The sequence below is a fragment of the Centruroides vittatus genome, unplaced genomic scaffold (assembly GCF_030686945.1).
Source record: "Centruroides vittatus isolate TY-2023 unplaced genomic scaffold, ASM3068694v2 contig_955, whole genome shotgun sequence".
In the NCBI taxonomy this organism is placed as follows: Eukaryota; Metazoa; Arthropoda; class Arachnida; order Scorpiones; family Buthidae; genus Centruroides; species Centruroides vittatus.
The window spans coordinates 355,302-381,024 of record NW_027122634.1 but is presented as its reverse complement, the minus strand read 5'-3'; the positions used below and the strand labels follow the sequence as shown (position 1 = coordinate 381,024).

Genomic DNA, 25,723 nt, shown 5'->3' with positions numbered 1-25,723 from the left:
TATTGTTATACATGATTATGTTCCTGTTACGATTCTACGTGATATTTAAAATACAGTATTTAAATTTATCGTAGAGACTTTAACCTTTTACTTAAATCAGTTTATCTCATCTGGCCGAATACATTTTTCCATGATATTGAAGTAATTTTATGAAGATTCTTAATTGGTAGCCACTTTTTAGGCAATGGTAACAAGAAAATCCACTTTGTCTTCCCAATTTCGATAATTTAATTTGGTTAATGTTACCTATGGTTCCAATATGGCGGCTCGTCTGATTCCAGCAAGGAAACAGTGGGGACGCACGTTCTAACCTAACCAATTCTAATAATTTTGTTGGCAATAATTATGGTAATTTATTAGAATAGGTTAGGTTAGGTTAGAACGTGCGTCCCCACTGTTTCTCTTCTTCTATTTGCTGGAATCAGAGACGAGCCGCCATCTTGGAACCATAGGTCACATTAACCTTTAATTTTTAATTGGATTGGAGTAAGATTAATCTAATTTTTTCAACAGCATAAAAAATATTGAATACAGAATATTGTTCAAGTTTTATGTGAAATTTGAAAAGAAAAATTTTATTTGTAAATTTTACTATTAATTGATTCTCTAATTGTTAAAATTTTGAAAGGATTATGCAAAAAACATAATAATCTATCTGTCACTATTGATATTCTTGACAGTAAAAACTTTAACGAAAATTAGTTTTAATTAATACATTTAAATATAATAGTAGATTGGAGTAAGATTAATCTAATTTTTTATGCTGTTGAAAAAAATTAGATTAATCTTACTCCAATCTACTATTATATTTAAATGTATTAATTAAAACTAATTTTCGTTAAAGTTTTTACTGTCAAGAATATCAATAGTGACAGATAGATTATTATGTTTTTTGCATAATCCTTTCAAAATTTTAACAATTAGAGAATCAATTAATAGTAAAATTTACAAATAAAATTTTTCTTTTCAAATTTCACATAAAACTTGAACAATATTCTGATTTACTTTAAAAACTTTTCTGGTTGATGAGGCAGAGGCAATTTGCTTGTTTTTTTTTTTTTTTATTTCATTAAGATTTCCGACTATAATTTGATTCATAAATTTGACATGATATTTGCTATATGATGTTTGATATGGTATCGATGAGAACCAAAGTTACAAAAATAGAAAGAAGTGTAAGACAATTCATCGGCCTTTAGTATTTAAAATTGCTATGCCCAGTTATAAGGTGCTCCACAAAAGTATAGAACCGCTGCAAATTTACTATACGAAGGTTAGGAATTACACATATGATACTAGCTACCTTTCTTATACACCTATCCCTCGTTTTACACGGTACTTCTTTTACACGTTTTCGCTTTTACACGGTTTAAAAAATAAATGTAGATAATAAACTGGCTACGATCAAAAGGAACAATTTTTAACTCTAATCTACATCTATATTCCAATCCACCTTAATTATATGTTATAGTTGATATTTAGGATACTAGGTGACAGTTTTATTTCAATCCGTCAAATAGTAACTGATAAACCGATATAGGGTACTCCCCCATACGCACGAAGTTGCATTCATTGCACATAGTTTTAAACCAGAAAATTTTAATTTTTCATATTCATAAGTAACAAACGATTACATTATTTTTAATTACATTTTTTACATTACATTACATTACATTACACAATTACATTACATTTTTATGAATCTTTCAGATTTTATTTTTTGTTCCTTTGTACTTTCTATTTAATTAATAAAAGAATATATTTTTTTGCCTTTCAATATTTTTGTTTGATTTATGTACCTTTAAAAAATTGAAAAAAATTCATAATTAATAAACAACGAAATTATGCGTTTTTTGCATACTTTTCGATTTACACGGTTTTACATTCAAAAAGATACAAATTCGATTTACACGTTTTTCTCAGGAACCTATCTTCCGTGTAAATCGAGGGATAGGTGTATTGTTCAGGATTTATGAAAACATAATTTGTCGAAACTCATAGTTTCCTATATTGCAGAAAACAGCAAAAATTGTGAAGAAAACTGGTTTTAAATACCACAGAAGTATAGAATCGACTAGTAAATGAATGCAAAAAGTATTAAATACTACAAAATATGTTAATTTAGTAATTTATTTGCGCACTTCCTTTACTAACAACATCGATAATGCGAATTGGCATGACATCAACAAGGTTTTTTTTATGATCGATGCCTCGGGGAGTTCTAAGCAGTGACAATTGCTTGTTTTAAGTGTTCAACGTCGGCATACTAACGATTTTGGTCATAAATTCGGCCAACCAAGATTCCCAAGCATTTTCTACAGGGTTGTAAACAGGAGAATAAACTGGCCAATCCGTTTATTTTCAAACCATTGTTTCGTATCTCGTGATACATGGATTTTTATCCATGTATCACGAGATACGTATCATTTGTGTTGTCCTGTTAGAAAATAACAGGAATTCTTCTGAATCTACGTTTGTATGGCAGCAATTTGTTCTCCAGAACTTGTTGATAGTCGGCACTGTTCGTGCGACAGGTAACGAATGCCAATTTTCCCAAAGCAGAAAAAAGCACTCCAAACCATAAATTTCCACCACTGAAGTTCCTTCGCGAAAAGTACTTGGGCTCTTTTTGTAAATCGCATCAGTAGAATACTAAACCATATCATCTGACCCATTCAAATTAATTTTTTTCGTCCGATAAGATTACCTATAAGACAAAAATATTATTTCTTGAGCTAGCACGATAGGTCTAAACGAAACATAAAACTTACCTTATTCCATTGAGTGGCCATATTTTCCCTAGCAAAATCTAATCGAGCAGCCTTTGTGCTCAAGCCTAAGAGCAGAGGCACTTCTCATTCCAGACCGAACAATGTTATTGTTGTTGTGTAAAACCCTTCGAACGGTTTCGTAATGTACTTGAATACTCATTGGATAAGAGACTGCAATTACAATTCGTCTGCGGTTTCGCGGGGTAAGCTTGAAGGACGTCCACTTCTATGCTTTGGTCCATAATTTCAGGATTTGATAAATAATGCTGAACTACCTTTTTCGAACGCTTGTTGCTGTTTGCCTGATGACTTAAACCCGTGCTTCTCAAAGCTACAATAAATTTGTCCTTTCTCGAAAGTCTGTTAAATGGGTACCACGAGGCACGATGAAAAAATATTTTCACACTTCGGCTACAAGAAAGATGGCTGTTCTATACTTATGTGGCAGTGTGTAAATTGACTTCACCGCTATTCCGCAGTCCGCAGAAGCTCAAGTTTCCTAAATTACGTTTTTATAAGTCAGGTACCGAATTACGCGTAAAAAATCTATTTCTATCTGTCAGTGCATGTTCTGACCTCAAAAGACCAATTTTTTTTGAACGGGTCTATACTTTTGTGGAGTGCCTTCGTTGAGAAAGAGAGAAAATAAAATTTTTTATTAGTGAAAAGATTTTTCTTTTTAAGGTGGAAAAAAGCTTAGTTCATTTTCCTTTATTATATTTACACACACAAAGTACCATTTAAAAACTATTTGAATATGGACTTATTTCTAAAAGTGGTTTTTGGAATAAATCGTACATTTTAACACTCCGTTTACATTTTTTTTTTTTTTTTTTTTTTTTAAAGTATATTTTCGACGTTACTTTTTATTCTTTCTGAACTTCCTTCGTTCCTGGGTTTTATAATACTACATTAAACATTAACTGACCTTAATTTCGAAAATCTGTGTTTCGATTATGTTCGATTTAACGTCGTTATCACCGTCAAGTCGACATATTTTATTTTACTTTGAACTATTGTAAAAATTGAACGTCAAACAAATAGTAAAATACGAGAAAATCCAGCAACGAGTTAACTTTCCCGACAGCATTTAGAACTGCGCTTGGCGCCATCTGTTATAATATTTTATTTTAAAAGCTTTTTATATTTTTAATTATTATAAAACTAGCAGATAGGCCCGGCGTTGCTCGGGCAAAAGTAATGATAGCGAAGATTAAGATTATTACGTTATAGTCACAGAAGAAAAAGAGTAATTTTATCAACAAACTAAATATTTTTAATAAAAGGTCGAATTTGAAAATCGAATATTGTAATATTGTTCGATTTTCACGACGTGTTCTGATTATATCCTTCGATTTTCATCGAATGTTCTAAAGAAGAAAAATCGAGAAAAACCGAATTAATCTGTTTAAATTTGAAAATCGAATATGTTCTAACATATTACTTTTTTTTTTTTCCTCCAGCGCCCGTAAATCTTGCACGTCGCCTTCTCTTGCTTTCCATTGTTACTTAACACTTCTATTGATACTTAACACTTCCATTGTTGATGGAAGTGGTAAGCCTTAATCCTGTCTCTCTCCCCGTGGGGAAAAATTTCGAAAAATCCCTTCTTGGTGTGCGTTTTTGTGACGTACCATAACTATGTACCAAATTTCAATTTTCTACTCTTAACCGTTTGGGCTCTTAACATTTCCATTGTTACGTAACACTTCCATTGTTGACACTTCCATTATTACTTCACACTTCCATTGTTGCTTCACACTTCCATTGTTACTTAACACTTCCATTGTTGATGGAAGTGTTAAGACTTAATCCTGTCCCTCTCCCCCGTGGGGAGGAATTTCGAAAAATCCCTTCTTAGTGTGCGTTCTCGTGACGTACCCTAACTGTGTACCAAATTTCAACTTTCAACTCCTAACCGTTTGGGCTCTGCGCTGATTATTATTATTATTATTATTATCAACTCGTCTCGATTATATATATAGATGGAAATAAGCTTTTAATTTTGAGGGTAGAAAAGGGTTTTATAAAAAATTGTAAATGCTAATAACGAGTAAAATCGTCATTAAATCCGACCCTTCTCTGGATATGTCACACGATCCCTCTTTCTCTCTCCACACCCTCGATCTTTAATCGCATCAATCCCCCTAATACACAAACCTCCGTGAAAAATTTCAGAAATTTTCGGCATAAGGCACGGGAGTTATTAAGCTTCTAACAGGCTGGACAAAAGCGTGTCCCCCACACTAATATCCATATACAAAGGGGAAATACCTGAATTTTTTTGCATTTCTCGACGTTTCAAGGTCCCGAGTCCAAAAATGTAAAACTCTTGGGGAATCATTTTTTGACCTCTCTGTTATGTATAACAGCCGGAAAGTAAGTCACTGACTACATATACAGAAATCAAAGTTGCCGATTTCCGGGGGTCGATTTCTCCGTCCACCAAACGCCTGTAGTAATTCTGAATATCTCATTGGAAAGACACTTCTTTTGTTAGGTAATATTCAAAATTTCAATTTTTTTATAAAGGGATTGCCGAAATATAAGCAATCGAAAAGTGCAAAAATCGCCAAAAATGCATTCTTTCTTTTCTTCCAGCAATGCAGACGTTCCTAGAGAAAAAACTACCCGGTCTAGAAAGCCCAAATTTTTAACTTAAGCCTTTCTCGTTATCAGTGAGGTTCTGGCGAAACTTCCGGGTCGATAGGTTCCCCGAAGAGCTATTTTACTTTTATGGCTTAATTTTATGCTTGCGAGGATAAAATTGGATGGAAACGGACGATTTTCATTCAAAATGTTATCCAGAATAACAATTTCAAATGTCTGCAAATCAACACTTTGTATAACGATTTTACTAATGGCGTATTGAAAGGGTTCGCTGATCCCCGACCTTATTACGTCATCGTCTTAGGTCTTGATTAATAAGACAATCGTTAACCAAAAAACAATTCATATCAAAACGAAAACATCTGAGATGTAAAAAAAATTGCGCCAAATAAAAACAGATGTTATGACAATTTAGATGACAGTCAAATATTTTCTTAGGAATTTCTTTGGTAAACATAAGCTTGGCACTTCGAAACGAAATGTAAAAAACATTAATAAAGATATGAGTAAAAATTGTGACATCGTCACAATGTTGGGTTGCAATTTTTAATTCATTTAATTTAAAATACTGTATAAGATCTTGATCCTGTAAATCATACTTTTCCTACAACAAGTGTCAAACCAGTCATCTATGTAACTCCGTTCCGGGGAAATTGAAATCGCGTGACTTCTGGTCTAGACCGGAAGTTCGTATGTAGTTCATCGAGGCCTCCAGCTCCTAAGCTTTCCATACCTGGTCTCGATTTTCACCTAACACCGTTCTCGAGATTAAGGAAGGAGACAAATGGACGACAGTAAGTAAGAATTCATAGGTCTACAATTTTTTTAAATTGCAGCCAAAAAATCTCGTGGGTTCGAAACACCTAGCTTATCTTTACCTAAGAAAAAATCTGACTCTCGTCCAAATTGTCATAACATTTTTTTTATTTACCGCAGTTTTTTTACATCTCAGATGTTTTCGTTTTGATATTTTATACATAAAATCAACAAATTATCTACTGTAGTCGAGTTGGTAAATGTTCTCTTATGACTTGTGGACCACTAAATCTACTTCTGATCACTAATATAAGTTGGAATTAGATCAGAAAATGTTTTCGTTTCATTTGTGTTACTTCCAGCAGTAGAACTTTAAATTTTGGGGCCCCATGCAATAGAGACAATAAAAACCTTCCCGTGAACTTCTGGTTTATTCAGGGTCCTCTGAATACCATTTATCCATTTCCAGTACTTTGTACTTTAATGTATAATTACATACTTTGTTACCCAGCCTTTTGTCCACCTTCTTGAAAAAATGGGTCTCAGTTGACTTGACCTCTATGCAGTTGCTTAGTCTGCATCTATAGCAACTCTGCCACTGGTCACTTTGTAATACGTTACACATCACGATATCAATAATATCCACCTATTTCATTTTCTTCTCTATTATATTTTAACACAGTCTAAATGGTGGAAATTCTGACGTAATTTTGTTATAGGAACATATCAGAATTACATAAAAAAAATTCACAATGTTTAATCTTATGCCTTGTCACTTGTGAGCACTTCAAACCATATGGGCCTGAGAAAAAAAAAACCCTCTTTAGTACTCACAAGGAGGAAAAGTTTAAATAATGATTACACTGTTGATACAAATATCAGAAAGGCTGGCAGAATAAATTACAATCTCTGTAAAATAAAATCAAATGAGAAATTTTGTAATTATTCAAAATATTCTTATTTACAAGATTTTATTATGCTAATTTATTTGTTTAATCTGTAACCAAAAACGCGTTAACTTATTTCGTAATAAAAAAAACCATTGCAATCGTCTCTACGTTGTTCCATTTAATTGTAACGTCCTGTTATTTTGATATACAATCTTAATATATTAAAGAGAACAGCAATAAAGTTCTCAAGAGCTTTATTTTATGTTCCTGCGATAGTAAAAAATTGATTTAGCATGCTTTGAAAAATAACCCTTTTTTTAATTGATGTGGATAAATTAAAAACCTACTGTTTAGAAACAATTATTTTTATGAACATTAAATTTTATAACAATTTTAATGTACTTGTATTACTGGAAGTGAAAGTAATGTGACAAATAAATATACTATATTTACTGATTACTTGATATAACAATAAAACTGATGATATTCAGGAACAGATTTAAGGGAACTGTAGGGGCTTATACATTCCCCATTGACAAAAAAATAAATAAAATTGGTTTAAACTTCAAAACATTGTTTTTAAAAACATTTATGATGGCAAATATGTTATATCAGACTGTTATATGATGTTATGTTTTAATACAATTGCCATGCAGATATTAATAAAAGGTTCTTATTAATTATTCAAATAGTATTTTTAAGTTAGCCCCTCTTTCGGTTCCTCTGAATCTACTACTGATGTTTTAGGAATGGAAGCAAATATGTAAAATAAAATTAAGTTATAATGAATTATAAAGCTTCCAAGTGTGTGTCATAAGTTACATAGAGCTCCTAGAACATGAAAAACTGGATAATTGAATACTGTTAACAACCCTCTGGGTGATCTTGTTACTTTGTATAAGGAAGCATGACTGCAATCCTGATGATCTCAAGTGAACTTGATTGTATATAAATTTTTTAATTATTATTTAGAATTCGGAAGAGTTTATTAAAACTAAATCACAAACTAGAAATTATAACAAATTTTTGTAAAGAATCATTGCTTTAAGTTAGCCTACATATAAATAAATAAAAATCTGTTTATTCTATTACTACTGTAATAAAATTTTTTTCTTTCAAATAGTTCCTTGAATAATAAAATTTAATGTTAATGTTTTAGACACTATTCTATTAAACATGGTTCAAGCTGTAAATTTGATTAATCTTACATTATAAAGATGGTTTCTCAATACTGTACATCCTATAAAATTTTTCTTTATTAGAGATAACTAGAAATTTTATAAATGTATGAGTTTATTACTAAGAGTTACAACTGTAAAAAATCATTGGAAAACTTTAATTAAATAATGATATCTATAACGAAATAATTCTCTAGAAAGCATTATTACAGAAGTTTTAAGTTTTATAATATTAATAGTTAAAGTTTGTAATTTCTATAACAATGTCTTGTAGAAAATCTAATATCTAATATAAACTTTTAATAAATCTAAAATTATTTCAAGAACTATTAAAAGTATCAATGAGATATTCCTAATCTCAAATACAAATTAATTTTGACAAATTGATGTAAAGGATTTTGCAATTTTACTCAGTTTTAATGAATATTCACATATAAAAATTGTTAGATTTTCTTTATTTAAAACATTATTAAATATTTTTATAATTGGATTTATTGCATTATTATAAATAACCAATATATTTTTTTATTTATTTTTCTTATAAATTATTCTATATTGTTAACAGTTAATATGATTTTTTTTATACTAATGTATCTATTATGCAAATTACATTTTTAACTTATTGAATTTTACCATACATTAAAATTTTGAGGATATGTATAAAGTGTTATATTAATTAATAAGTAATTTAATATATTTCTTTAACAAATATAATATTTCTATGAATTTATAAATATATTATAATTATTTTATTCTATTATTTACAGAAAAATCAAAGCTTATTTGCATGTTTCCATCGAATAGTAAACAATGAATGTGGAATCTCAGAATTCCATTCTCCTTTTACTGCTAAATTAGCTGTTATTCTTCCTAATTCATCTGACATTTTAGCTCCCTTTCCATTACCAGCTATTGCTACAGTTAGAATGGGTGTCACTCTGTCAATATAAGGAAGCTTAGATGGAGTATGAGTAGTTACACATGAACTACCTTTTATAGACATAACTTCAATACCTAAAGAAAAGATTTTATAAAATAAATGATAAATTATTAAAAATTTAAAAAGCATTAACACTTTAAAAAGCTTCTACCTGATAAGAGTTTTTTTAATACATCAGCATATTCCATTATTATTTCTGGGTCACCACCTGATAAATACCATTTCTTTACTTCTTCTATTGTATGCAATTCTTTCTTAAATTCTTTCCCATGACCAATTTTTAAATACCATTTCCCTAAAGGATTTAAAAAAGTAAAAATAAATAAATTAATTAAAGGTATGGATGAATAAAAATATAAATTGAAATTAATATTATGATTTTAAAGTATTTTGGTTTAATGCTATTTTTACTTTTTCAATTTATAGATAATTATTAGCTATAATGCCTAGTTTTCATTACATTATCAGAATTATCATTGTATTAGAAAGTTTAGCCCTTAAAATACTTAAATATGTTCCTTTCTCTCCATGTAATGTTTTTGATGTAAATAAACTGATTTAGTGAAATATGCTTTTTTATAAGAAATATGCTTTTTTATTTTAATTATGCTTTTTTTATATACTTCCTATTCTTTTCTTACAGTGAAATTTTCCTGTAATTCCATAAACATCTATCTCTCAGATGATTATCAATAGGTTTCTCTGATGTCTTTAACAAAACAAAGTGATTTCTCATACTTAAAACTGCACATGCAGTGAAAAAAATCTGCTCTAAGCATAAACATAACCTGTTGTGCACCCAAGTCATCTCTCACTCTTGTGTTATACTCTTACTATGATTTCAGTGCTTTTTTCATTTTATTTTTGGTATTGATACATTTGGTTATATGTATTGTGTTATTAGTTGATTTTTAACAATTTCTCCTGCAAGTTTTCTTTGTTGACAGCTTTTGGGTACTCCATACATTTTGTATCCTTTAGTTCAAAATTTCCTGAATGGAACTTTTTGAACCACATTTGGCATGTTTGAAGTTTAGGAGCATCTTCCTCATACACATTGTAAATTTTTTTTAATTGTTTGTACAGTATTATACATGTTCTGAAACTCAAAGCATATGCCCAATATGCTTTTATCTGAAGACATTTCAACTTGATTTTATTCAGACAAAACATGAAGTAAAAAGTTTAAAATAAGCTTCTAAACAAAGAATACTTTCTGACATTAGCAATAATGTGTTAAATTTCACAATTGTTATAATTAAATCATGTTACCTGACAGCTGTTAAAAATATTCAAAAAGTTTCTGTTCAACCAAATATAATCTTAATCCATTAACCATGCATCTGAGAAATGTGTGGAAGCAACAAAGTCTAAGAGAATGGTTATAATACTGATGTTGAAATGAAAAATAAACTTATGAAAAGCACGAAAGCTGTACATATGTGGTGGGTCTGGCAGCTATGACCAAATTGACAGTGTGTGATGTGTAAATACAATTTTCATCTATACTACTATATAAAGAGACAACGTATTTTTTGTTTGTGACCACTAACCGTGAAAACTACAGATCTAATCGTTACCAAATTTTAACCAAATTTTGTGATCCCTGGAATGTTTACCACTAATCAAACCTACAGATTTTTTATTAATTAAATAAAACTGCAATGGATTTTTGTCTGTCTATTTGTCTGTCTATTTGTCTCTCTCTTCACTAGATGGCGACACATGAATTAGTACTTTCTGTCTATAAGAAAAGTCTATTGAAGTTTACTATTATATTTGTCATATTGAAGCAGTTGATCGATCTTTACAAGATCTTAGATCGAATAATAAACTAACGGTAGTATAACCTTTGTTTTCACCGGAGATTTTTGGCAGACTTTACCTGTGATTCCAAAAGGTACGAGAACTGATACAATAATAGCATGCTTAAAGTCTTCATGTATTTGGAACAGTATCGAAAAACTATTGGCATACAAACATGAAAGCTCATCTTGCAGGAGGTGATCCTGCATTTCCAAAACAGTTACTGAAAATTGGTGATGGAACAGTAGACAATGAAAATGGCTACATCACTGTCAGTGAAAACATAGGTAAGATAGTGAGTACAGTCAATTATTTGATTTCTGAAATTTATCCCGATATTTCAGATTTATTGAATAAACCATATCTTTGGTTGTGTGAAAGGGCCATAATTTCACCTAGAGAACTTTTCAGAACTGGAAACCATAACAATCAAATAATTTTGATACCAATGGGTGACAAAACTCAAAATATAACTTATTCAGAAGTTTTATGATTTTATTTTTTTATATTTTGCAATACTCTACTGCAATACTACACATTGATCACCCAAAAATAATTAATGAACAATTAGTTCAAATTTTTGAAGTTCTATATGTATATAAGAGATTGCGAGGCCACGACGGGAGATGCTAGTTTTATTATACAGTATTTACATGTTTTAGTTTATTGTTAGGCATTTAATTGTGTTATTTTTACCTTAAATTGTGTGTATTTGCTGTTTATCGAAATGAATATTGTGAAAACCTAGGGGCCAATATTTTAGATTAAATAGAAAATTTTAAAATTTGTCGAACAGGAAACATTTGTTAGTCACAGACAAACTTTCTTTTGATTTTAAAAGAAGTTTCCGAGGAGAAATGCTGATTTTGATATCAAGTCCACAAGGAAGTTCCTTGTTGCTTCTCTCCTCAGGTGATTTGAAATAGGCCAGATAATTGGTCAGATGAATATCTTGTAAATAGGATTCACGCCAATGCCCAGAGAGCTGGAATTGGAAACATAACTCTCTAGAAAGTTGTGTCTGAATGAAAAGAAGTTTCCTGCTAAATGCAGGAAATTGTGGCCAGCCCATCAATGACTCAGAAGAATATAAAGAAAAGGAATGAGGTACTGCATTTGACTGTAACACTATAAGCTCTTAAGATAGATTTAAAGGAATTGAATATTAGATTGTCGAATGGAAACTTTATTTATTTTTATTCTTATTATTGTTATTCATGTACTATACCATATATACAGTTTATAATTTAAATAAATAGTTTTATTATTATCGTACTATGTCTAAGTGTCTAGCTCCAGCTCCATTGTTAATCTGAGACTACCTCCTAGATTTTCATTTGCCACTCGTATAAAAATTAGACTAATTAGAAAGAATTCATTTTAAATGCAAGTTGGAACAGGTACAATAATCCTAACTGGTGTCAGACTCCCAATGTAGACAGAGATTTTGCAATCTCTCAGTCTTCTTAACATAAAAATCTTAACCATCCCGATTATAGTGAGTGGGATGTCATAGCCCCCAATCTCACAATACTGTTTAAGACCTGAGAATGGATTAATTCACTTTCCGTTATTTCTACTGGGAAAATCTGATTTAGACTTTTAATGATTCAGAGTTCAAATAGCCTCTTGGGATGAATTAAATTCAAATTATGGGGCATCACCGTATAAGATAAACTTTTTATTTAATCTTATGTCTGCCTTAGGAATAAAAGTCACATTAATCAGTTTCCAAGTCAAAGGCATGTAATTAAGACTTTCAGATACAGTAAATGTAGCACAAGATAGGAAAAAACATCTGCATAACACGAAAACATATTTTATATTTTGAAACAAAAAAGGTTTAAGACCACAAAACAAACTGTGTGAATTATGCTATTATTGTATCTTGGACACTCGCTTATTTTTGACTTTGTATCTATGGAGACTATCAAAACCACTAGAGATACAATATAACAAAGATTCAGCTAAATCCATCAAGCATTTTTTTCATAACATTCATGCAAGGTCCTTTCATCGTGGACTTTATCTGATGGAATTATATCATTCAATACTTTTGCTGTATTGTAAGCATGCATACAAAAAAGCTTATAAAAGAGTGTGATTAAAACATATCTTTTGATGTCATGATCAAATAAGTTTCAATACTATGCTGATTTCACATATTGAAATGAATGGTATCAAACATTTAAAGAGTAAATATAAGAATATAATATAACTTTATGATAACTTATTAAACTAATTTTTATATAAAAACAAGTAAGAAAGTTTTTTTAATCCAAATTACTTTAAACTTATAGTAAGTAAGCTTTATAACTTTTTAATACTACTTTATTTTCACAATTTTAATTGCTCTGCAAGTGTAACTGCCAAAATTATAATTTTTTGTTGTAGTTAATGACTGAATAGTTTAGACACATTTTCTTTCTAGAGGTCTCTAATTACATTCTTAAATTACAGAATTTTCTCACATATGGTAGATGCTTAGTTTCTTGAATAATAGCTGGAAAAGACATTATAAAAGCTAAAACATTCTAATCAGGTAATCTTACAGAAAGGATATACATTTTGTGAGAATTATTTTGCCTATTAGATTTCGAGAACTCAAATATAGCTTTTATTCCAATACTTATGTCTGCAACTTTCCTTTAAATAGTAGATTTGTTATTACTAATTTGTTTTATTTTATATTAAATAACATCAAACTTATTTTATTACTTTTCTATTTTTCATTCTAGACTATTTCATTAATATCATTTCCTATCTCTTCTTTTGCAAAGTTGTGTAATCTATATATACAGAGTATGCTAAGGTAAAATCTATTTCCAGTTTGTTAAAGTACCTGCTTATGAATTTATGTTTTACAAATAATTTTGAAGCTTATTTAATGTACATGAGCCCTATTACATCAATTTTACTGTTTAATTTCATTTAAAATAATTAGAAACAAAAATGTTCCCAATTTTGCTCTTGCTGTAGTGGCACTAATCCTTGCCATTTTGCCTAATGAACTTATTAAAGTACTTAATTATAAAATCAGTTCTGAGACTAACTTCTCAAGTTGAAATCCTTTTAATTCATTTTCAATTATCTTTTTAATTTTGTTATTTACAGAAAGACTAATGTAAATTAAATTTTGGTCAGAAAGGCTGATGTTATTTCTTTTGAATAAAATGGTGTCTAAGCAAAGAAAAACTCTTATGAGTAGATGAAAAAGAAATAAAAAAAACTACATTTTATTAAATGTTGTTGACTTAGGTATTCCTTTCTGCAAGCAAATTAACTGTGAAAGTAATTACATGGTTATTCAAACCTTTTCAAAGAAATGAAGATCAGGTGACATGGAAACATACAGACATGTTTGTTAATAATATTGACTAATGTTAATATTTGTTAGAATTAACCAGGGACAGAATCTAATCTATGTATGTATGTAAATATTTATCTATACAAAATATACTATGGCAAAATCTATTTCAATTGATTAAAGTACTAATGTTGTATACTAAGAAATTTTATGTATTATATTAATAAATTTTACATTAATAAATTTATTCACTTTTTTATTTTCCCTTTTATTTGTAACCTAACAAAACAAGTTTTTACAGCAAATATTTTTCTGGGCAGTTTTGTCATAATGTGCCATATCATATCTCCACATTGTATTATTATTTCTGTGTTTTTATTACAGATATCATTTTGTAGATGTTCTCAATACCTTACAGCAATTCTATTAGTGTGTAATTTAATGATTTGCAATTAAACAAAATTGTACTTACTGATAGTGGTTTTATAGTTTTGTTGACTTAGATGTTGACTTAGATGAAATGTCTTCAGTGATTATGGTTACATTTATTTTTAATTTTGTTCATCTAAGAACACAATCTACCTCAACAGAGCAGAAATTTTCATTGATAAATTTGCCTGTACTTCAAGAGCCTACAAGTTATAGTAGTATATTTTTTATCTCAGCAAGAAACATTGCAAACTAACTAAACAAAAAGACATCTTTTAAGAATAAAGAATAATTAAAACATTAAGAATAAAGTTTATTTTCACACACTTGTTTGAATAATCTCCATTAATTAATATGAATATCAGCATAAAGACAACTGAAAACAATGACAAACATGAGTTTAATGAAGAACCAAAAGTAATCATAAATGACTGATTGATATTATTGGGTTGTTCGGAAAGTAATTTCATTTTTTCCATAGAAAAATAAACACAATATTCTTATAATAAATAAATATTTTATTGAATTATATATTGACCATTTTGGTCAAATACCTGTTGTCATTGGTTCTGGTAGTAGCATGATTTCACATTCATAAAAATTTTGATCGTCATTTACAAAAAACTGATCCAAGTGATTTTTGACATTGTCATTTCAAGTAAATGTCTTACAGTTAAAAAAAATTTGTATAAACCGGAACAAGTAATAATCTGAGTGTGCCCGATCAGGCCAATACGGTTGGTGTGATAACACATCCCATCTAAGCTATAACAGTTTCTGACGAGTTATCAAACTTGTGTGAAATTTGACATTATCATGGTAAAACACTACACTTTGTTTGTTGATCAATTCTGGCCTTTTCTGTCTGATGATATTACTCAATTTGTTTACTCGATGGCAGTACACTTTCGAATCAATTGTTAAATTGTCTGGTAAAAGCTCAAAAACAAATTTCTTTAAAATCCCACCATAGAGAGCATCTCTCATTAATAACATGTGGAACCCATATGTGAACCCAAGCTTTGAAACAAAACCAATTTGTTTTAAGTAATAATAAGTGATTCAATTTAATAGATTTAATCTCTTAGTGATTTCACATGTTGTTATACGGCAGATTGCTTCAATCGGTACCTTTATTTTTTTCATTGGCTTCAAATGGCCATCCAGAATGTGGTGTATCTTCGATATTAAAATTGCCAGAACGCAATTTTGTAAACCAGTTTTGGCACTGTCTTTCTCTCAACACATCTTCTCCAAACATGTACCACAATTTTTTTCTTGTTTGAATAGCATTTTGATTTTTTAGTTATAAAAAGGCAAAATATGCCGAAAATAATGCTTTTGATTTTCCATATTTGATGGGTCACCGAAAAAAACAATTGTACAGAATCAAACAAAATTTTTTACAAATAAGCCTTAAAATGTCAGCTGTCGAAGTATATAATGAAAATGTGGTTTAAAATAAAATTGGCTGGTAAAAATACATCTAATTCCTCTAGTAATAAAAAAACGAAATTACTTTCCAAACAACCGAATATTCTGTTGTTTAAATATATTGTTTTATCCAGAAAATAGCTGTTTGATATTCAAACTCTGTTGAATTTAAAACTGAAAATTTGGCCAAAAATTTTGGTTTATTTTCAAGACAGTCCAGTTGGCCATGTCTGCCTCTAAATATAAATAACAAATACATGTATTGTATAACAACACAGTTTTTTTCATTTGCTTTACCAATGCTTAATAAAATTATGTACTATAAATAGATGATACACATTGTTCTATGCTAATTTTTTTGAAATCTAAATAGTATACCATGTAACAAGCATAGTATTTCTATTATTTAATGTAAAAACATATTTAATAATATATTTACCATCAGGATATTTTATTGGTGGTAATATATAAGCTCCAAGGCTGTGACTCAAATTAGGATAATGCATCCGGTCATATAATATTCCAGGCATAATCCTATAAATTTAAAAATTATTTTATAATATCTAATAATAGATAATTAATGATAATAATCATCATTATCATTTCTTATAAGATTTAAAATTAAGATTAAAAGTACAATGTTGCATTAGATACTTTCATACTTTATAACATAGAATAATTGTATTTATAAGATTGAAAAATAAAACAGGAAACATAATATGTATCATGACATGACATGACATGAATAGACATTTGGAATAAAATTAATTACTGTCAGAGAAATAATACAAAATATTTAGAAGGGAAATGCTATATAAATTGACTATTGCCATAGCAACTGGGATCACCCTTTGTCCACAAATCAATCTTAATTCCATTGCAACATGGTATACATGTACTGCCATATTCACAACCAAAGATCAAGAGTTAGAGTTAAAATTTACCCAATTACCATTCACCTAACTTTTATTACATAAACACTTATTAGTTAACTTCTAACTCTAACTCTTGATCCTTGATTGTGAATACAGGTAATACACACAATGTAATTAAAGCCCAAATATACATAGTTATATGATAGATCAAATTATATACAGAGATTGCTCTTGACTACAAAATCTGAGAATCCAATTATTGATACATTGAGTTGTTTATTTCAAAATTACAAATCAAATCTTAAAATTTTCAAGTCATGGTAACTTCTTTAATGTTGAAAGAAAAAACCTTCAATGTTTAAAGATGATTAAAAACTATTTAAATTTTTTAGACTTTCTTGCTTTTATAAAAGCAAATTTAAAAAAAATGTTTTGCTCATCATGGCAAATTTCTCTAAAGAACATAAAATAAAAAAGAAAAATTGAAAATCATTAGAAATCAAAAAGATAGATTGCATAAATTGAAAAATAAAAATCAGTTTCACAGTAATTTCATTCATATTTTCAAATACTTTTAAATAACTCAAATATATTTCATAAGAAAAAGCAATAAAAGAAATAGGAGTGAAGAATGTAGAATCAGAAACAAGACATCATTCATCCTAAGATACTTTAACATATGTAAGATTTTATCTTTTAGACTAAACAAAGATATAGTCTAAAAGATTATAATTTGAGTACATTTAATTCAGTTTTGGGTTTTTGGGTTCTAAATAAGAAATTAAAGCTCCCTCAATTCTAAAATAATTAGTTTTGGCAATTGATACATTATTTTCAGATAGTATAGAGCTTAACTGAAATAGAAATTACAACAGAAACACTTAATTTTTCACTTTATCATAATTTTTTGTTTTTAGGCAATAAAATGGAAACAATTTTCATTTTATTACCTGACTGGAAACAATTTTCACTGCCATTTTTGTCACTTTAGAGAACACATCAGTTAAAAACTTATTATAATTTCAAAACTTCTCACAAGAATACAGAACAACAACATATGTATATATTGAGATAAAACAGTCATCACATTAGTTAAAATTTGGTGAAGTGGGGTTAAAATGGCTACAGAAATGCATAAATATATAAACAACAACAATACATAAAAATCAAAATATCAGTTTTCAGTCACACATCGATCATCAACAATATACTGGATGTATGTACTGTAATAAAGATAAACACTACATACATAGTAAAATACAAAAACCAGAAAAGAATTGTAAAAACATACAAAACAAATGTTTTCCATCATTATAAACAGTCATCTTTAGGTTTCTTAAATGAAACAAAATATAGAACATTGTGCCTGAGGAGTATGCATACACACAATACAGAAGGTGAGACAAGATGTAAAAAAGAAATTAAAATATACAGAAATTATGGAAGTTTGTAGAGTGCCTTCCACACAGATGAGACAGAATCTGCATCTTTATAATTGATTGCAGTTCCTCTTCTAGAGGTCTTATAAATCTCATTCTAAATATTTGAGATGGACCATATCACAGAAATGGTGTAAAAGGCATATCTGATTGAAAGCAGTATGGCTGTCATTGTCACAGACAAAGGCAGCCAGGACAGTGATAAAAACAGCCTTTCTGATGAATACTCCATCACTGAAAAACTTAGTAGACCTCAGCAAGCAATTTCTACAAATATTGCACATTTTTTCTATATTCAAGTTATTGATAAACAGGTAAATTGTCTCAAAAAACATGTTTACAGAAGCATCTCTAAACACAACTTTTATCAGGTGCTTAATGGTACACTGTTACTCCATGTTGAACAAACTCTTCTAAAGAGGAAACCATGACCATTTACACATGCCACTTGTTTTTCAGCATACTTTTCTGATAATAGCAGTTTTTGTATAATGGCAGGTATTTAAAATTTATTTTTTGTATAGATGATGTCTAATTGTATTTATTCCAACATCTATACCCTTGTTACAAAGCAAAACTTGGCCTTGGTGCAATGTTAAGTTTGGATGTTGTTCATAAAGCTGGTAAATCACTTTGTCTTGCTTTTTTGTCATCAAACAATTTGTTCCTCTTTCTGGCAAGTCATCCAAATGTCTAATCTTATATCTACTCACCCACTTCTCCACAAATGACTAGCTTTATTTTGCAGCTTTTGCAATTGATAATTTTGGTATTTTTGAATGGGTAACTAAGAACACTGCTTTGTAACACTAGGTATATTGCATTCGTTTTGAGAAGTACATTTTAAACAATACCAATACTTTGTATACCAATTAAATTGGTACTGTACAATAGAGTACAATTTAGTTTACAAATGCATTTAGCAGATGGTACTGTGATAATTTTTCTCAAAATTTTGCCATACATTCTTTTATGGAACAGACTGTATAAGCTGTTAGATGCAGAATTTTAAGCTGAAGATGGTCAAATCTTGACTGAAAATGTTTTGTTTAATAAATGTTGGCTTCCTGAAACAAGAAGCAATTTTTTTATTTACAAGGATGATGCCAAGTTTTACAACTTTTTATAACAAACCAAATGATCACCGTAATTAATCAGGCTATAAATTTGCTAATTTATAGTCAGATTAATTACAGTGATTGTTTGGTTCAGTATCAATGTATCAGGCTTTGGGAAAGTTTATTTTATAACAAAACTTTCTAATTATCAAAATAAAATTACAATTTATTAACTTATTCTTGACATCATGTAATTGTTTTTCTAAATTTAGTTTAAATTTACAAATAATAATAATTTTTAATATTTTATTGAACAATACTTTAACCTTATCCTATCAAGAATGACATTAAATAAAAGATAAAATAACTGTATATATTAAATGATTTGATAATCATTTGGTACATGCAGTTTCTTTTCGATCAATTTCTAGAAAATTGATTCAAATCACTGATCTGTTGAAATTACCTAAAACCAGTTAGTTAATGAGTAGAGTTAAATTAGAGTTACCTAAAAACTATTAATTTATCCTGATAACTAAGTTAAACTGTTTTAAAATACTTTCAAATGTCATTGCCAATAAAACAAATAATTCAAATAAATTATCATTAATAATAACCTTATAACCTCTTTATAATCTTATTCTCTTTATAATCTTAACCTCTTTATAATCTCTTCAAAGAAGAGATATAAAAATCTTATAACCTTTGTGGTGAGTTATATTTATTATTACATTCCTAATCCATTCATATTAATATTGGTAACTGTAACATATAAACACAAATTGTTTTTGTAATAAATTTGTTCTGTTTGTGACATGAAATTAATTTTCACTTAATGTAAGTTTTAATAATACTAAAAATTGAAGCAGCCATCACAATAATAAGAAATATTGTAAAGAACAAATATGCATTTAAAATTAAAATAGATTAAATATTAAAATCTTGGTTGCTTATTGTTCTCTATTATATGCATTTTCTTAGCACAATGTTGCCATTGCTGCATATCACACAGGAAACACTTTCAGAAGAAAAAGGTTGGTTTATTGGTGTGAACAGATATGCATTCCGGGCTTAACACCCCTCTTCAGTCCTATTATTACATATTTATCAGCAAATTGATTACAGGTTTACAAATTTACAGAATGCATTGAAAAAATTAGTATACGCGTACAATGGTTTATACAATAAAACTTAATTACCTGAGATAGTGATAGTTAAACCAACATGACTCGTAAGAAGATATACACGTAGTTAAAAAAAGGAGGGGAAAATGGAGCTAAAAATTCTTTTGACTCCACACTTATACACATTAGGACAGTATAACATGTGCTAAAATAAAAAAGGGGTAAACTTAAATCTAAAAAACTTAAATCCTCTTAATACAGTAGAACCTCGATTATCCAGTTTTTCGATTATCCGGATTGTTCAAAATAAACAAAAATTGTATGAATTTGATGATTTGCACTTAGCGAATTGCGACACTGTTATATGTACGTGATGAAATGCATGGAACAAAATTTTGAAAAGACCATTAGTAAATTCCAGTAACACAGTAGAAACTGGTATAGGAGACATTGTGGAAGCAATAGCACAAATTTCAATATGTGCTGAATGTGACGAAGAAGATGTACTGAGTGGTTAAATTGCGATGCAAACGATCCTGGATTCCAAATTTTGAATGATGAGGAAATAATTAAAGAAATATTTGCCTCAGATGAACAAGATTGAGAAGACGAAGATGAGATTTGCGAAGTAAGAGATATGGTCCTACACATTCTGAAGCTTTTCAGTGCTTAGATGTCACCATGAAGTGGTTTGAGAGCTAAGAAGAGTGTAACTCAGGACAACTTATATGTGTTAAAAGTATTCGTGATTTAGCAGCTTCAAAAAGAACAGCTAGCTTTAAACAAAAATTGTTAATTGAATTTCTTAATAAAAAATAATTTAATATTGAAGCTATATATAAAACTAGACAAATAAAAATTATTCATACTGTATGTACAGTACATGTCTTTCACTGTCAATTATTATTATTTCGATTATCCGGACTACCTTCATCCCCAATTAGTCCGGATAATAGAGGTTCTACTGTATTTACTTAATTTTAGATTTAAGTTTACCCCTTTTTTATTTTAGCATATGTTATACTGTCCTAATGTGTACAAGTGTGGAGTCAAAAGAATTTTTAGCTCCATTTTCCCCTCCTTTTTTCAACTATGTGTATATCTTCTTATGAGTCATGTTGGTTTAACTGTCACTATCTCAGGTACAGTGGCGTAGCTAGGGGGTGCAGTAGGTGTGGTCCACACCGGGCCCCTGGAAAATGATAGGCTCATGGGGGCCTCAAAATCACGAAAAAAGACCCGAAAAATTTGGTTCTTTTGGACCCACAAATCTGGTTCTGCACTGGGCCCGGAGAATCCTAGCTACACCACTGCTCAGGTAATTAAGTTGTATTGTAAAAACCATTGTACGTGTATCCTAATTTTTTCAATGCATTCTGTAAATTTGTAAACCTAATCAATTTGCTGATAAATATGTAATAATAGGACTGAAGAGAGGCATTAAGCCCAAAATGCATATCCATTCACACATATCCGACCAACCTTTTTCCTCTGAAAGTGTTTCCTGTGTGATATGTTCTCAATGGCAACATTGTGCTAAGAAAATACATAGATTAAATATTCATAGTGTATAATAACAGATTTAATGTTATGCTCACTCAAATAGTCAAAAAAACATTTTTTTTCCCTCCTCAAAAACCATTAAAATATCAGAAAACAAAAGAAAACTTTGTAGATTAATAAGTAATTATATTCATAAATTTATAGACAATTTTTATAATTTAAATCACACTCTCTGCTATAAAGATTAAAGTTTATTAATAAATTATTACAAATACTGAAATTTTTCAAATTATATAAAAATTAAATTGAAGAATATAACTTATCTTTATAAAGAAAAATTTCATTTAAATCAGTCAATTTTAATTTGATCAGTTTTGAAACTTTGATATTAAAAACATACTTTAATCTTTCAGCTTCATCTTCTGATATTTCTAATAAAGCTACTGAATCTTCAGTTATTTCCATAGCTGGTGATAAAATACCATAATTAGGCAACAGTTGCCTAAAATTTGTAAAAGCTCCTGTACAAATCACAACTCTCTGTGCTTCAATGATATTACCACAATCAGTTGTTATCTGTAAATTTATAATGCATTTACTTTAAATATTTCCTAATAGTATTAATAATCATATGAAAATGAACAATTCAGAAAATATGGTATGGAAATTTTATTCTATTTAACGTTTTTTTTTTATAAAGATATTTTATTTTGAAACAGTCTGAACTATCACATACTAAATCCACATTTCATCTGATATATGATTAATCAGATCATCCTTACAAATTTTATACTGATTCTAAAAATCTTAATTACATTTGAGAAAGAAATATAAGCTTGAAATAAACAACACTTTCTCAATCCTAAAACTACTACTCTAGAAATGTGTTGAAATGTCTTATTTCATGGAATAAAGTTTTAATTATATTGACTTTTTAAATCTATTTTTCATCGTTTTAAGACATCCTATGTTATTTTTGGAACTAATTAGTTTTGAATTTGGCATACTGTAGTTTGCTGTGCAGCCACTTTGTTTTGGTTCTGTGGGATATGCATCATATGATTACCAGTTACAGTGTGACTGGTGGCATAGTGTGTTAAATACAATTTCATTCTTTACTTTCCATTGTTTATTTTGTATTTTAAGTATAGATTTAGCCTATGTCCAGAAAACCAGAAAATCTATAAATATGGACCACTTCTGGTCCCAAGTCTGCCAGATATTTAGTCCAGTACTGTATGCAAAACAGAAACATTTTTATTCTTGTAATATAATATCATACTAGCTCTCTTTTATGGTATCAATGAAAATGTTAAAAATTACTTAGCTGTTTTTAGCCTTAATAAGAGACATTACAATGCTTTTCCTATGAATAATAAAATTCATACTTTTCGCAATTTTAACTTGTTTGAATTAAAAACAAATTCCAATAAGAATTATTCAAAGTACAATAGAAAGTAATTCCAAATAATATAATGATTTCCTGAAATTGTTCCAAAAATTTAAAGGAACTTAATAATTGAATTAAAAAGAAAATTTTAATAATTTACTTCAAATTTATAAATTACAGGTATTAATGAAAATGATAAAAATTATTTATTTTTAGCCTTGATAAGATGTCACAATTTTTAAAAAAAATAAATGCTTTTAATTTATAAATGGAAAATTTATGAATTGTTTTAATTGAATTTCTACTTTCACCAGATACATTTTCAATTAACTGACTTGTGTTACTATTTTGGCTGCCACCAGTTTAGTAAAAACCCTTAATTTATAAATTACGGGTTTTTACTAAACTGTTTTAAAAATCTTGTTTGTTAGTCTTAGAATGTTTTGGAAGACAACTCATGACAGCTACTTTTATGAGCAGAATCTTATTTTCTTTGGTTACATATCTTTATATTTGCTCATCATAAAGTAAAAGCTAATGGAAAATTATAGTATAATGTACAGTACTTAACAAGATCTGTAATCTGTAAGGTGACAAAAATGTAACTGATAAGTTGAGAAACACTATATAAGTGGAAAGAAAAAGAGTGAGGAAAACTGAAAATCATTTTACCTAAAATAAATACCTAAAATTATATTTATCACAAAGTACAGAACTTTTCTTTGAAGAGTTGATAAAGTTACTTGTGCATGTACTGTACAGTAAATGCATACAAATACTATAAACATTGAAAATGAAAGAAAGAAAAATCCAAAAATAAAGTGAAAAATATGTTTGTTGATGGTTTCATATATTTATATGTGATTTTGTCATATTTTTTATTTTTAATGTTTGATTTTACTTCATAATGAAAAAATAAAACTTTATTCTTCAAACAGATAAATATTAACTCACTAACCTTCAAAACTATGTTATCATTACTATGACTGAATTCTTCAATTGAGGAAACAACATCTCTTATTATGGTGCATCCCTGTCTTCTCGAAATTTCTTGTTGAGCAGCAACCAAATTACGGGCAGATATATATCCTGCACCAGTATAATCAAATAGAGCAACTTCATCTTCTCTTAAATTCATAAAAGGAAATCTTAAAATTAAAAACATTATTATTAGTTTATATTCTACAAAACTATATTCTTGAAATGAGAGTTTAAAATTGCACCATACACTAAAAAGACAGAGATTCTTATTAAATAAATATTTAAAAGTATGCAAAAAATTAAGAAAAATAGAATCAGTTTGGTTTCTTAAAAAAACTGATGTACTGTCTTTAAAAAAACATTAATAATTATCCAAACTAATTTTATCTTTTTTGAAAACTGATATCTAATTCAATGTAACTAATTACCATTTTCATATAAGTGACTCATTTTTTTAAACTTATGATTATAATATAAGCTAAAAAGAGATTTATTTAAGCTTTTTAAAAATTAATTTAACACTTACAATTGACCAATAATGTATAATACAAAAAACCTGGATTTAGTAAAACCAGAGACTTTGTTCACTTAACTCAGAGCTACTTTTTATGAGATAAGACTATTTTTATGCTGTAGGGCTGTTTTTTGAGATATTTAACTAACATAATTTAGCACTAAAGATGTCAAATACTATTCATATTAAAGATAATAATTAGAAATTAATTATTGATTAATTTATATAAATTTCAAAGATATAGAATGAAGATCAAAACTATAAACTATGTAGGTGGTATTAATGATTACACTATTTAGGCTTCTAAAGCAAGACATCTGTCAACTCAACTTATTTGATTTATTCTACTGTTATTCCTTTCCCTTTTCAAAATTTTTGAGTTTCTTAAATGCATTTCTTCCATTAAACAAGGAAGAAATGCTGGCATCAATTTACCAATATTTGATGTAAAGAGTAACAGAGTACTATCTAAAAATGAAACTATTAAAACTTTGTCTGACAAGTTTAATGACACACAAATTCTATGAAATGATGGCATTGAAGATAAGCATGATATTTTTAGTTGATATTTGTAAAAAGCATGTAATATATTGTACTGTCCATTTAAAAAAGGTTTTGGAGAAGAGGAAAGTTAAGAAATTTTTCACTCTTATCTACAGAAGGCAGTAATATCAAGATAAAAATATATTACTAGTTGTATTTCTATGCTAGAACCCAA

At 28.7% G+C, this 25,723-nt stretch overlaps 1 protein-coding gene across 1 annotated transcript in view; it reads right to left on the bottom strand.

The window, feature by feature from the left end:
* Positions 1–8,939: 8,939 nt before the first annotated feature.
* The window catches only part of LOC136985198 (uncharacterized), a 33,785-nt gene continuing 17,001 nt past the window's right edge, over positions 8,940–25,723 (bottom strand). Inside the window, exons 5-9 of the mRNA XM_067282421.1 lie at positions 24,469–24,658; positions 22,521–22,696; positions 16,561–16,655; positions 9,297–9,440; positions 8,940–9,219 (exon numbers count right to left, since the gene is read on the bottom strand). Coding sequence (XP_067138522.1) covers positions 8,978–9,219; positions 9,297–9,440; positions 16,561–16,655; positions 22,521–22,696; positions 24,469–24,658 — 847 coding nt within the window. The 3' untranslated portion in view covers positions 8,940–8,977. The remainder of the gene's footprint in view (positions 9,220–9,296; positions 9,441–16,560; positions 16,656–22,520; positions 22,697–24,468; positions 24,659–25,723) is intronic.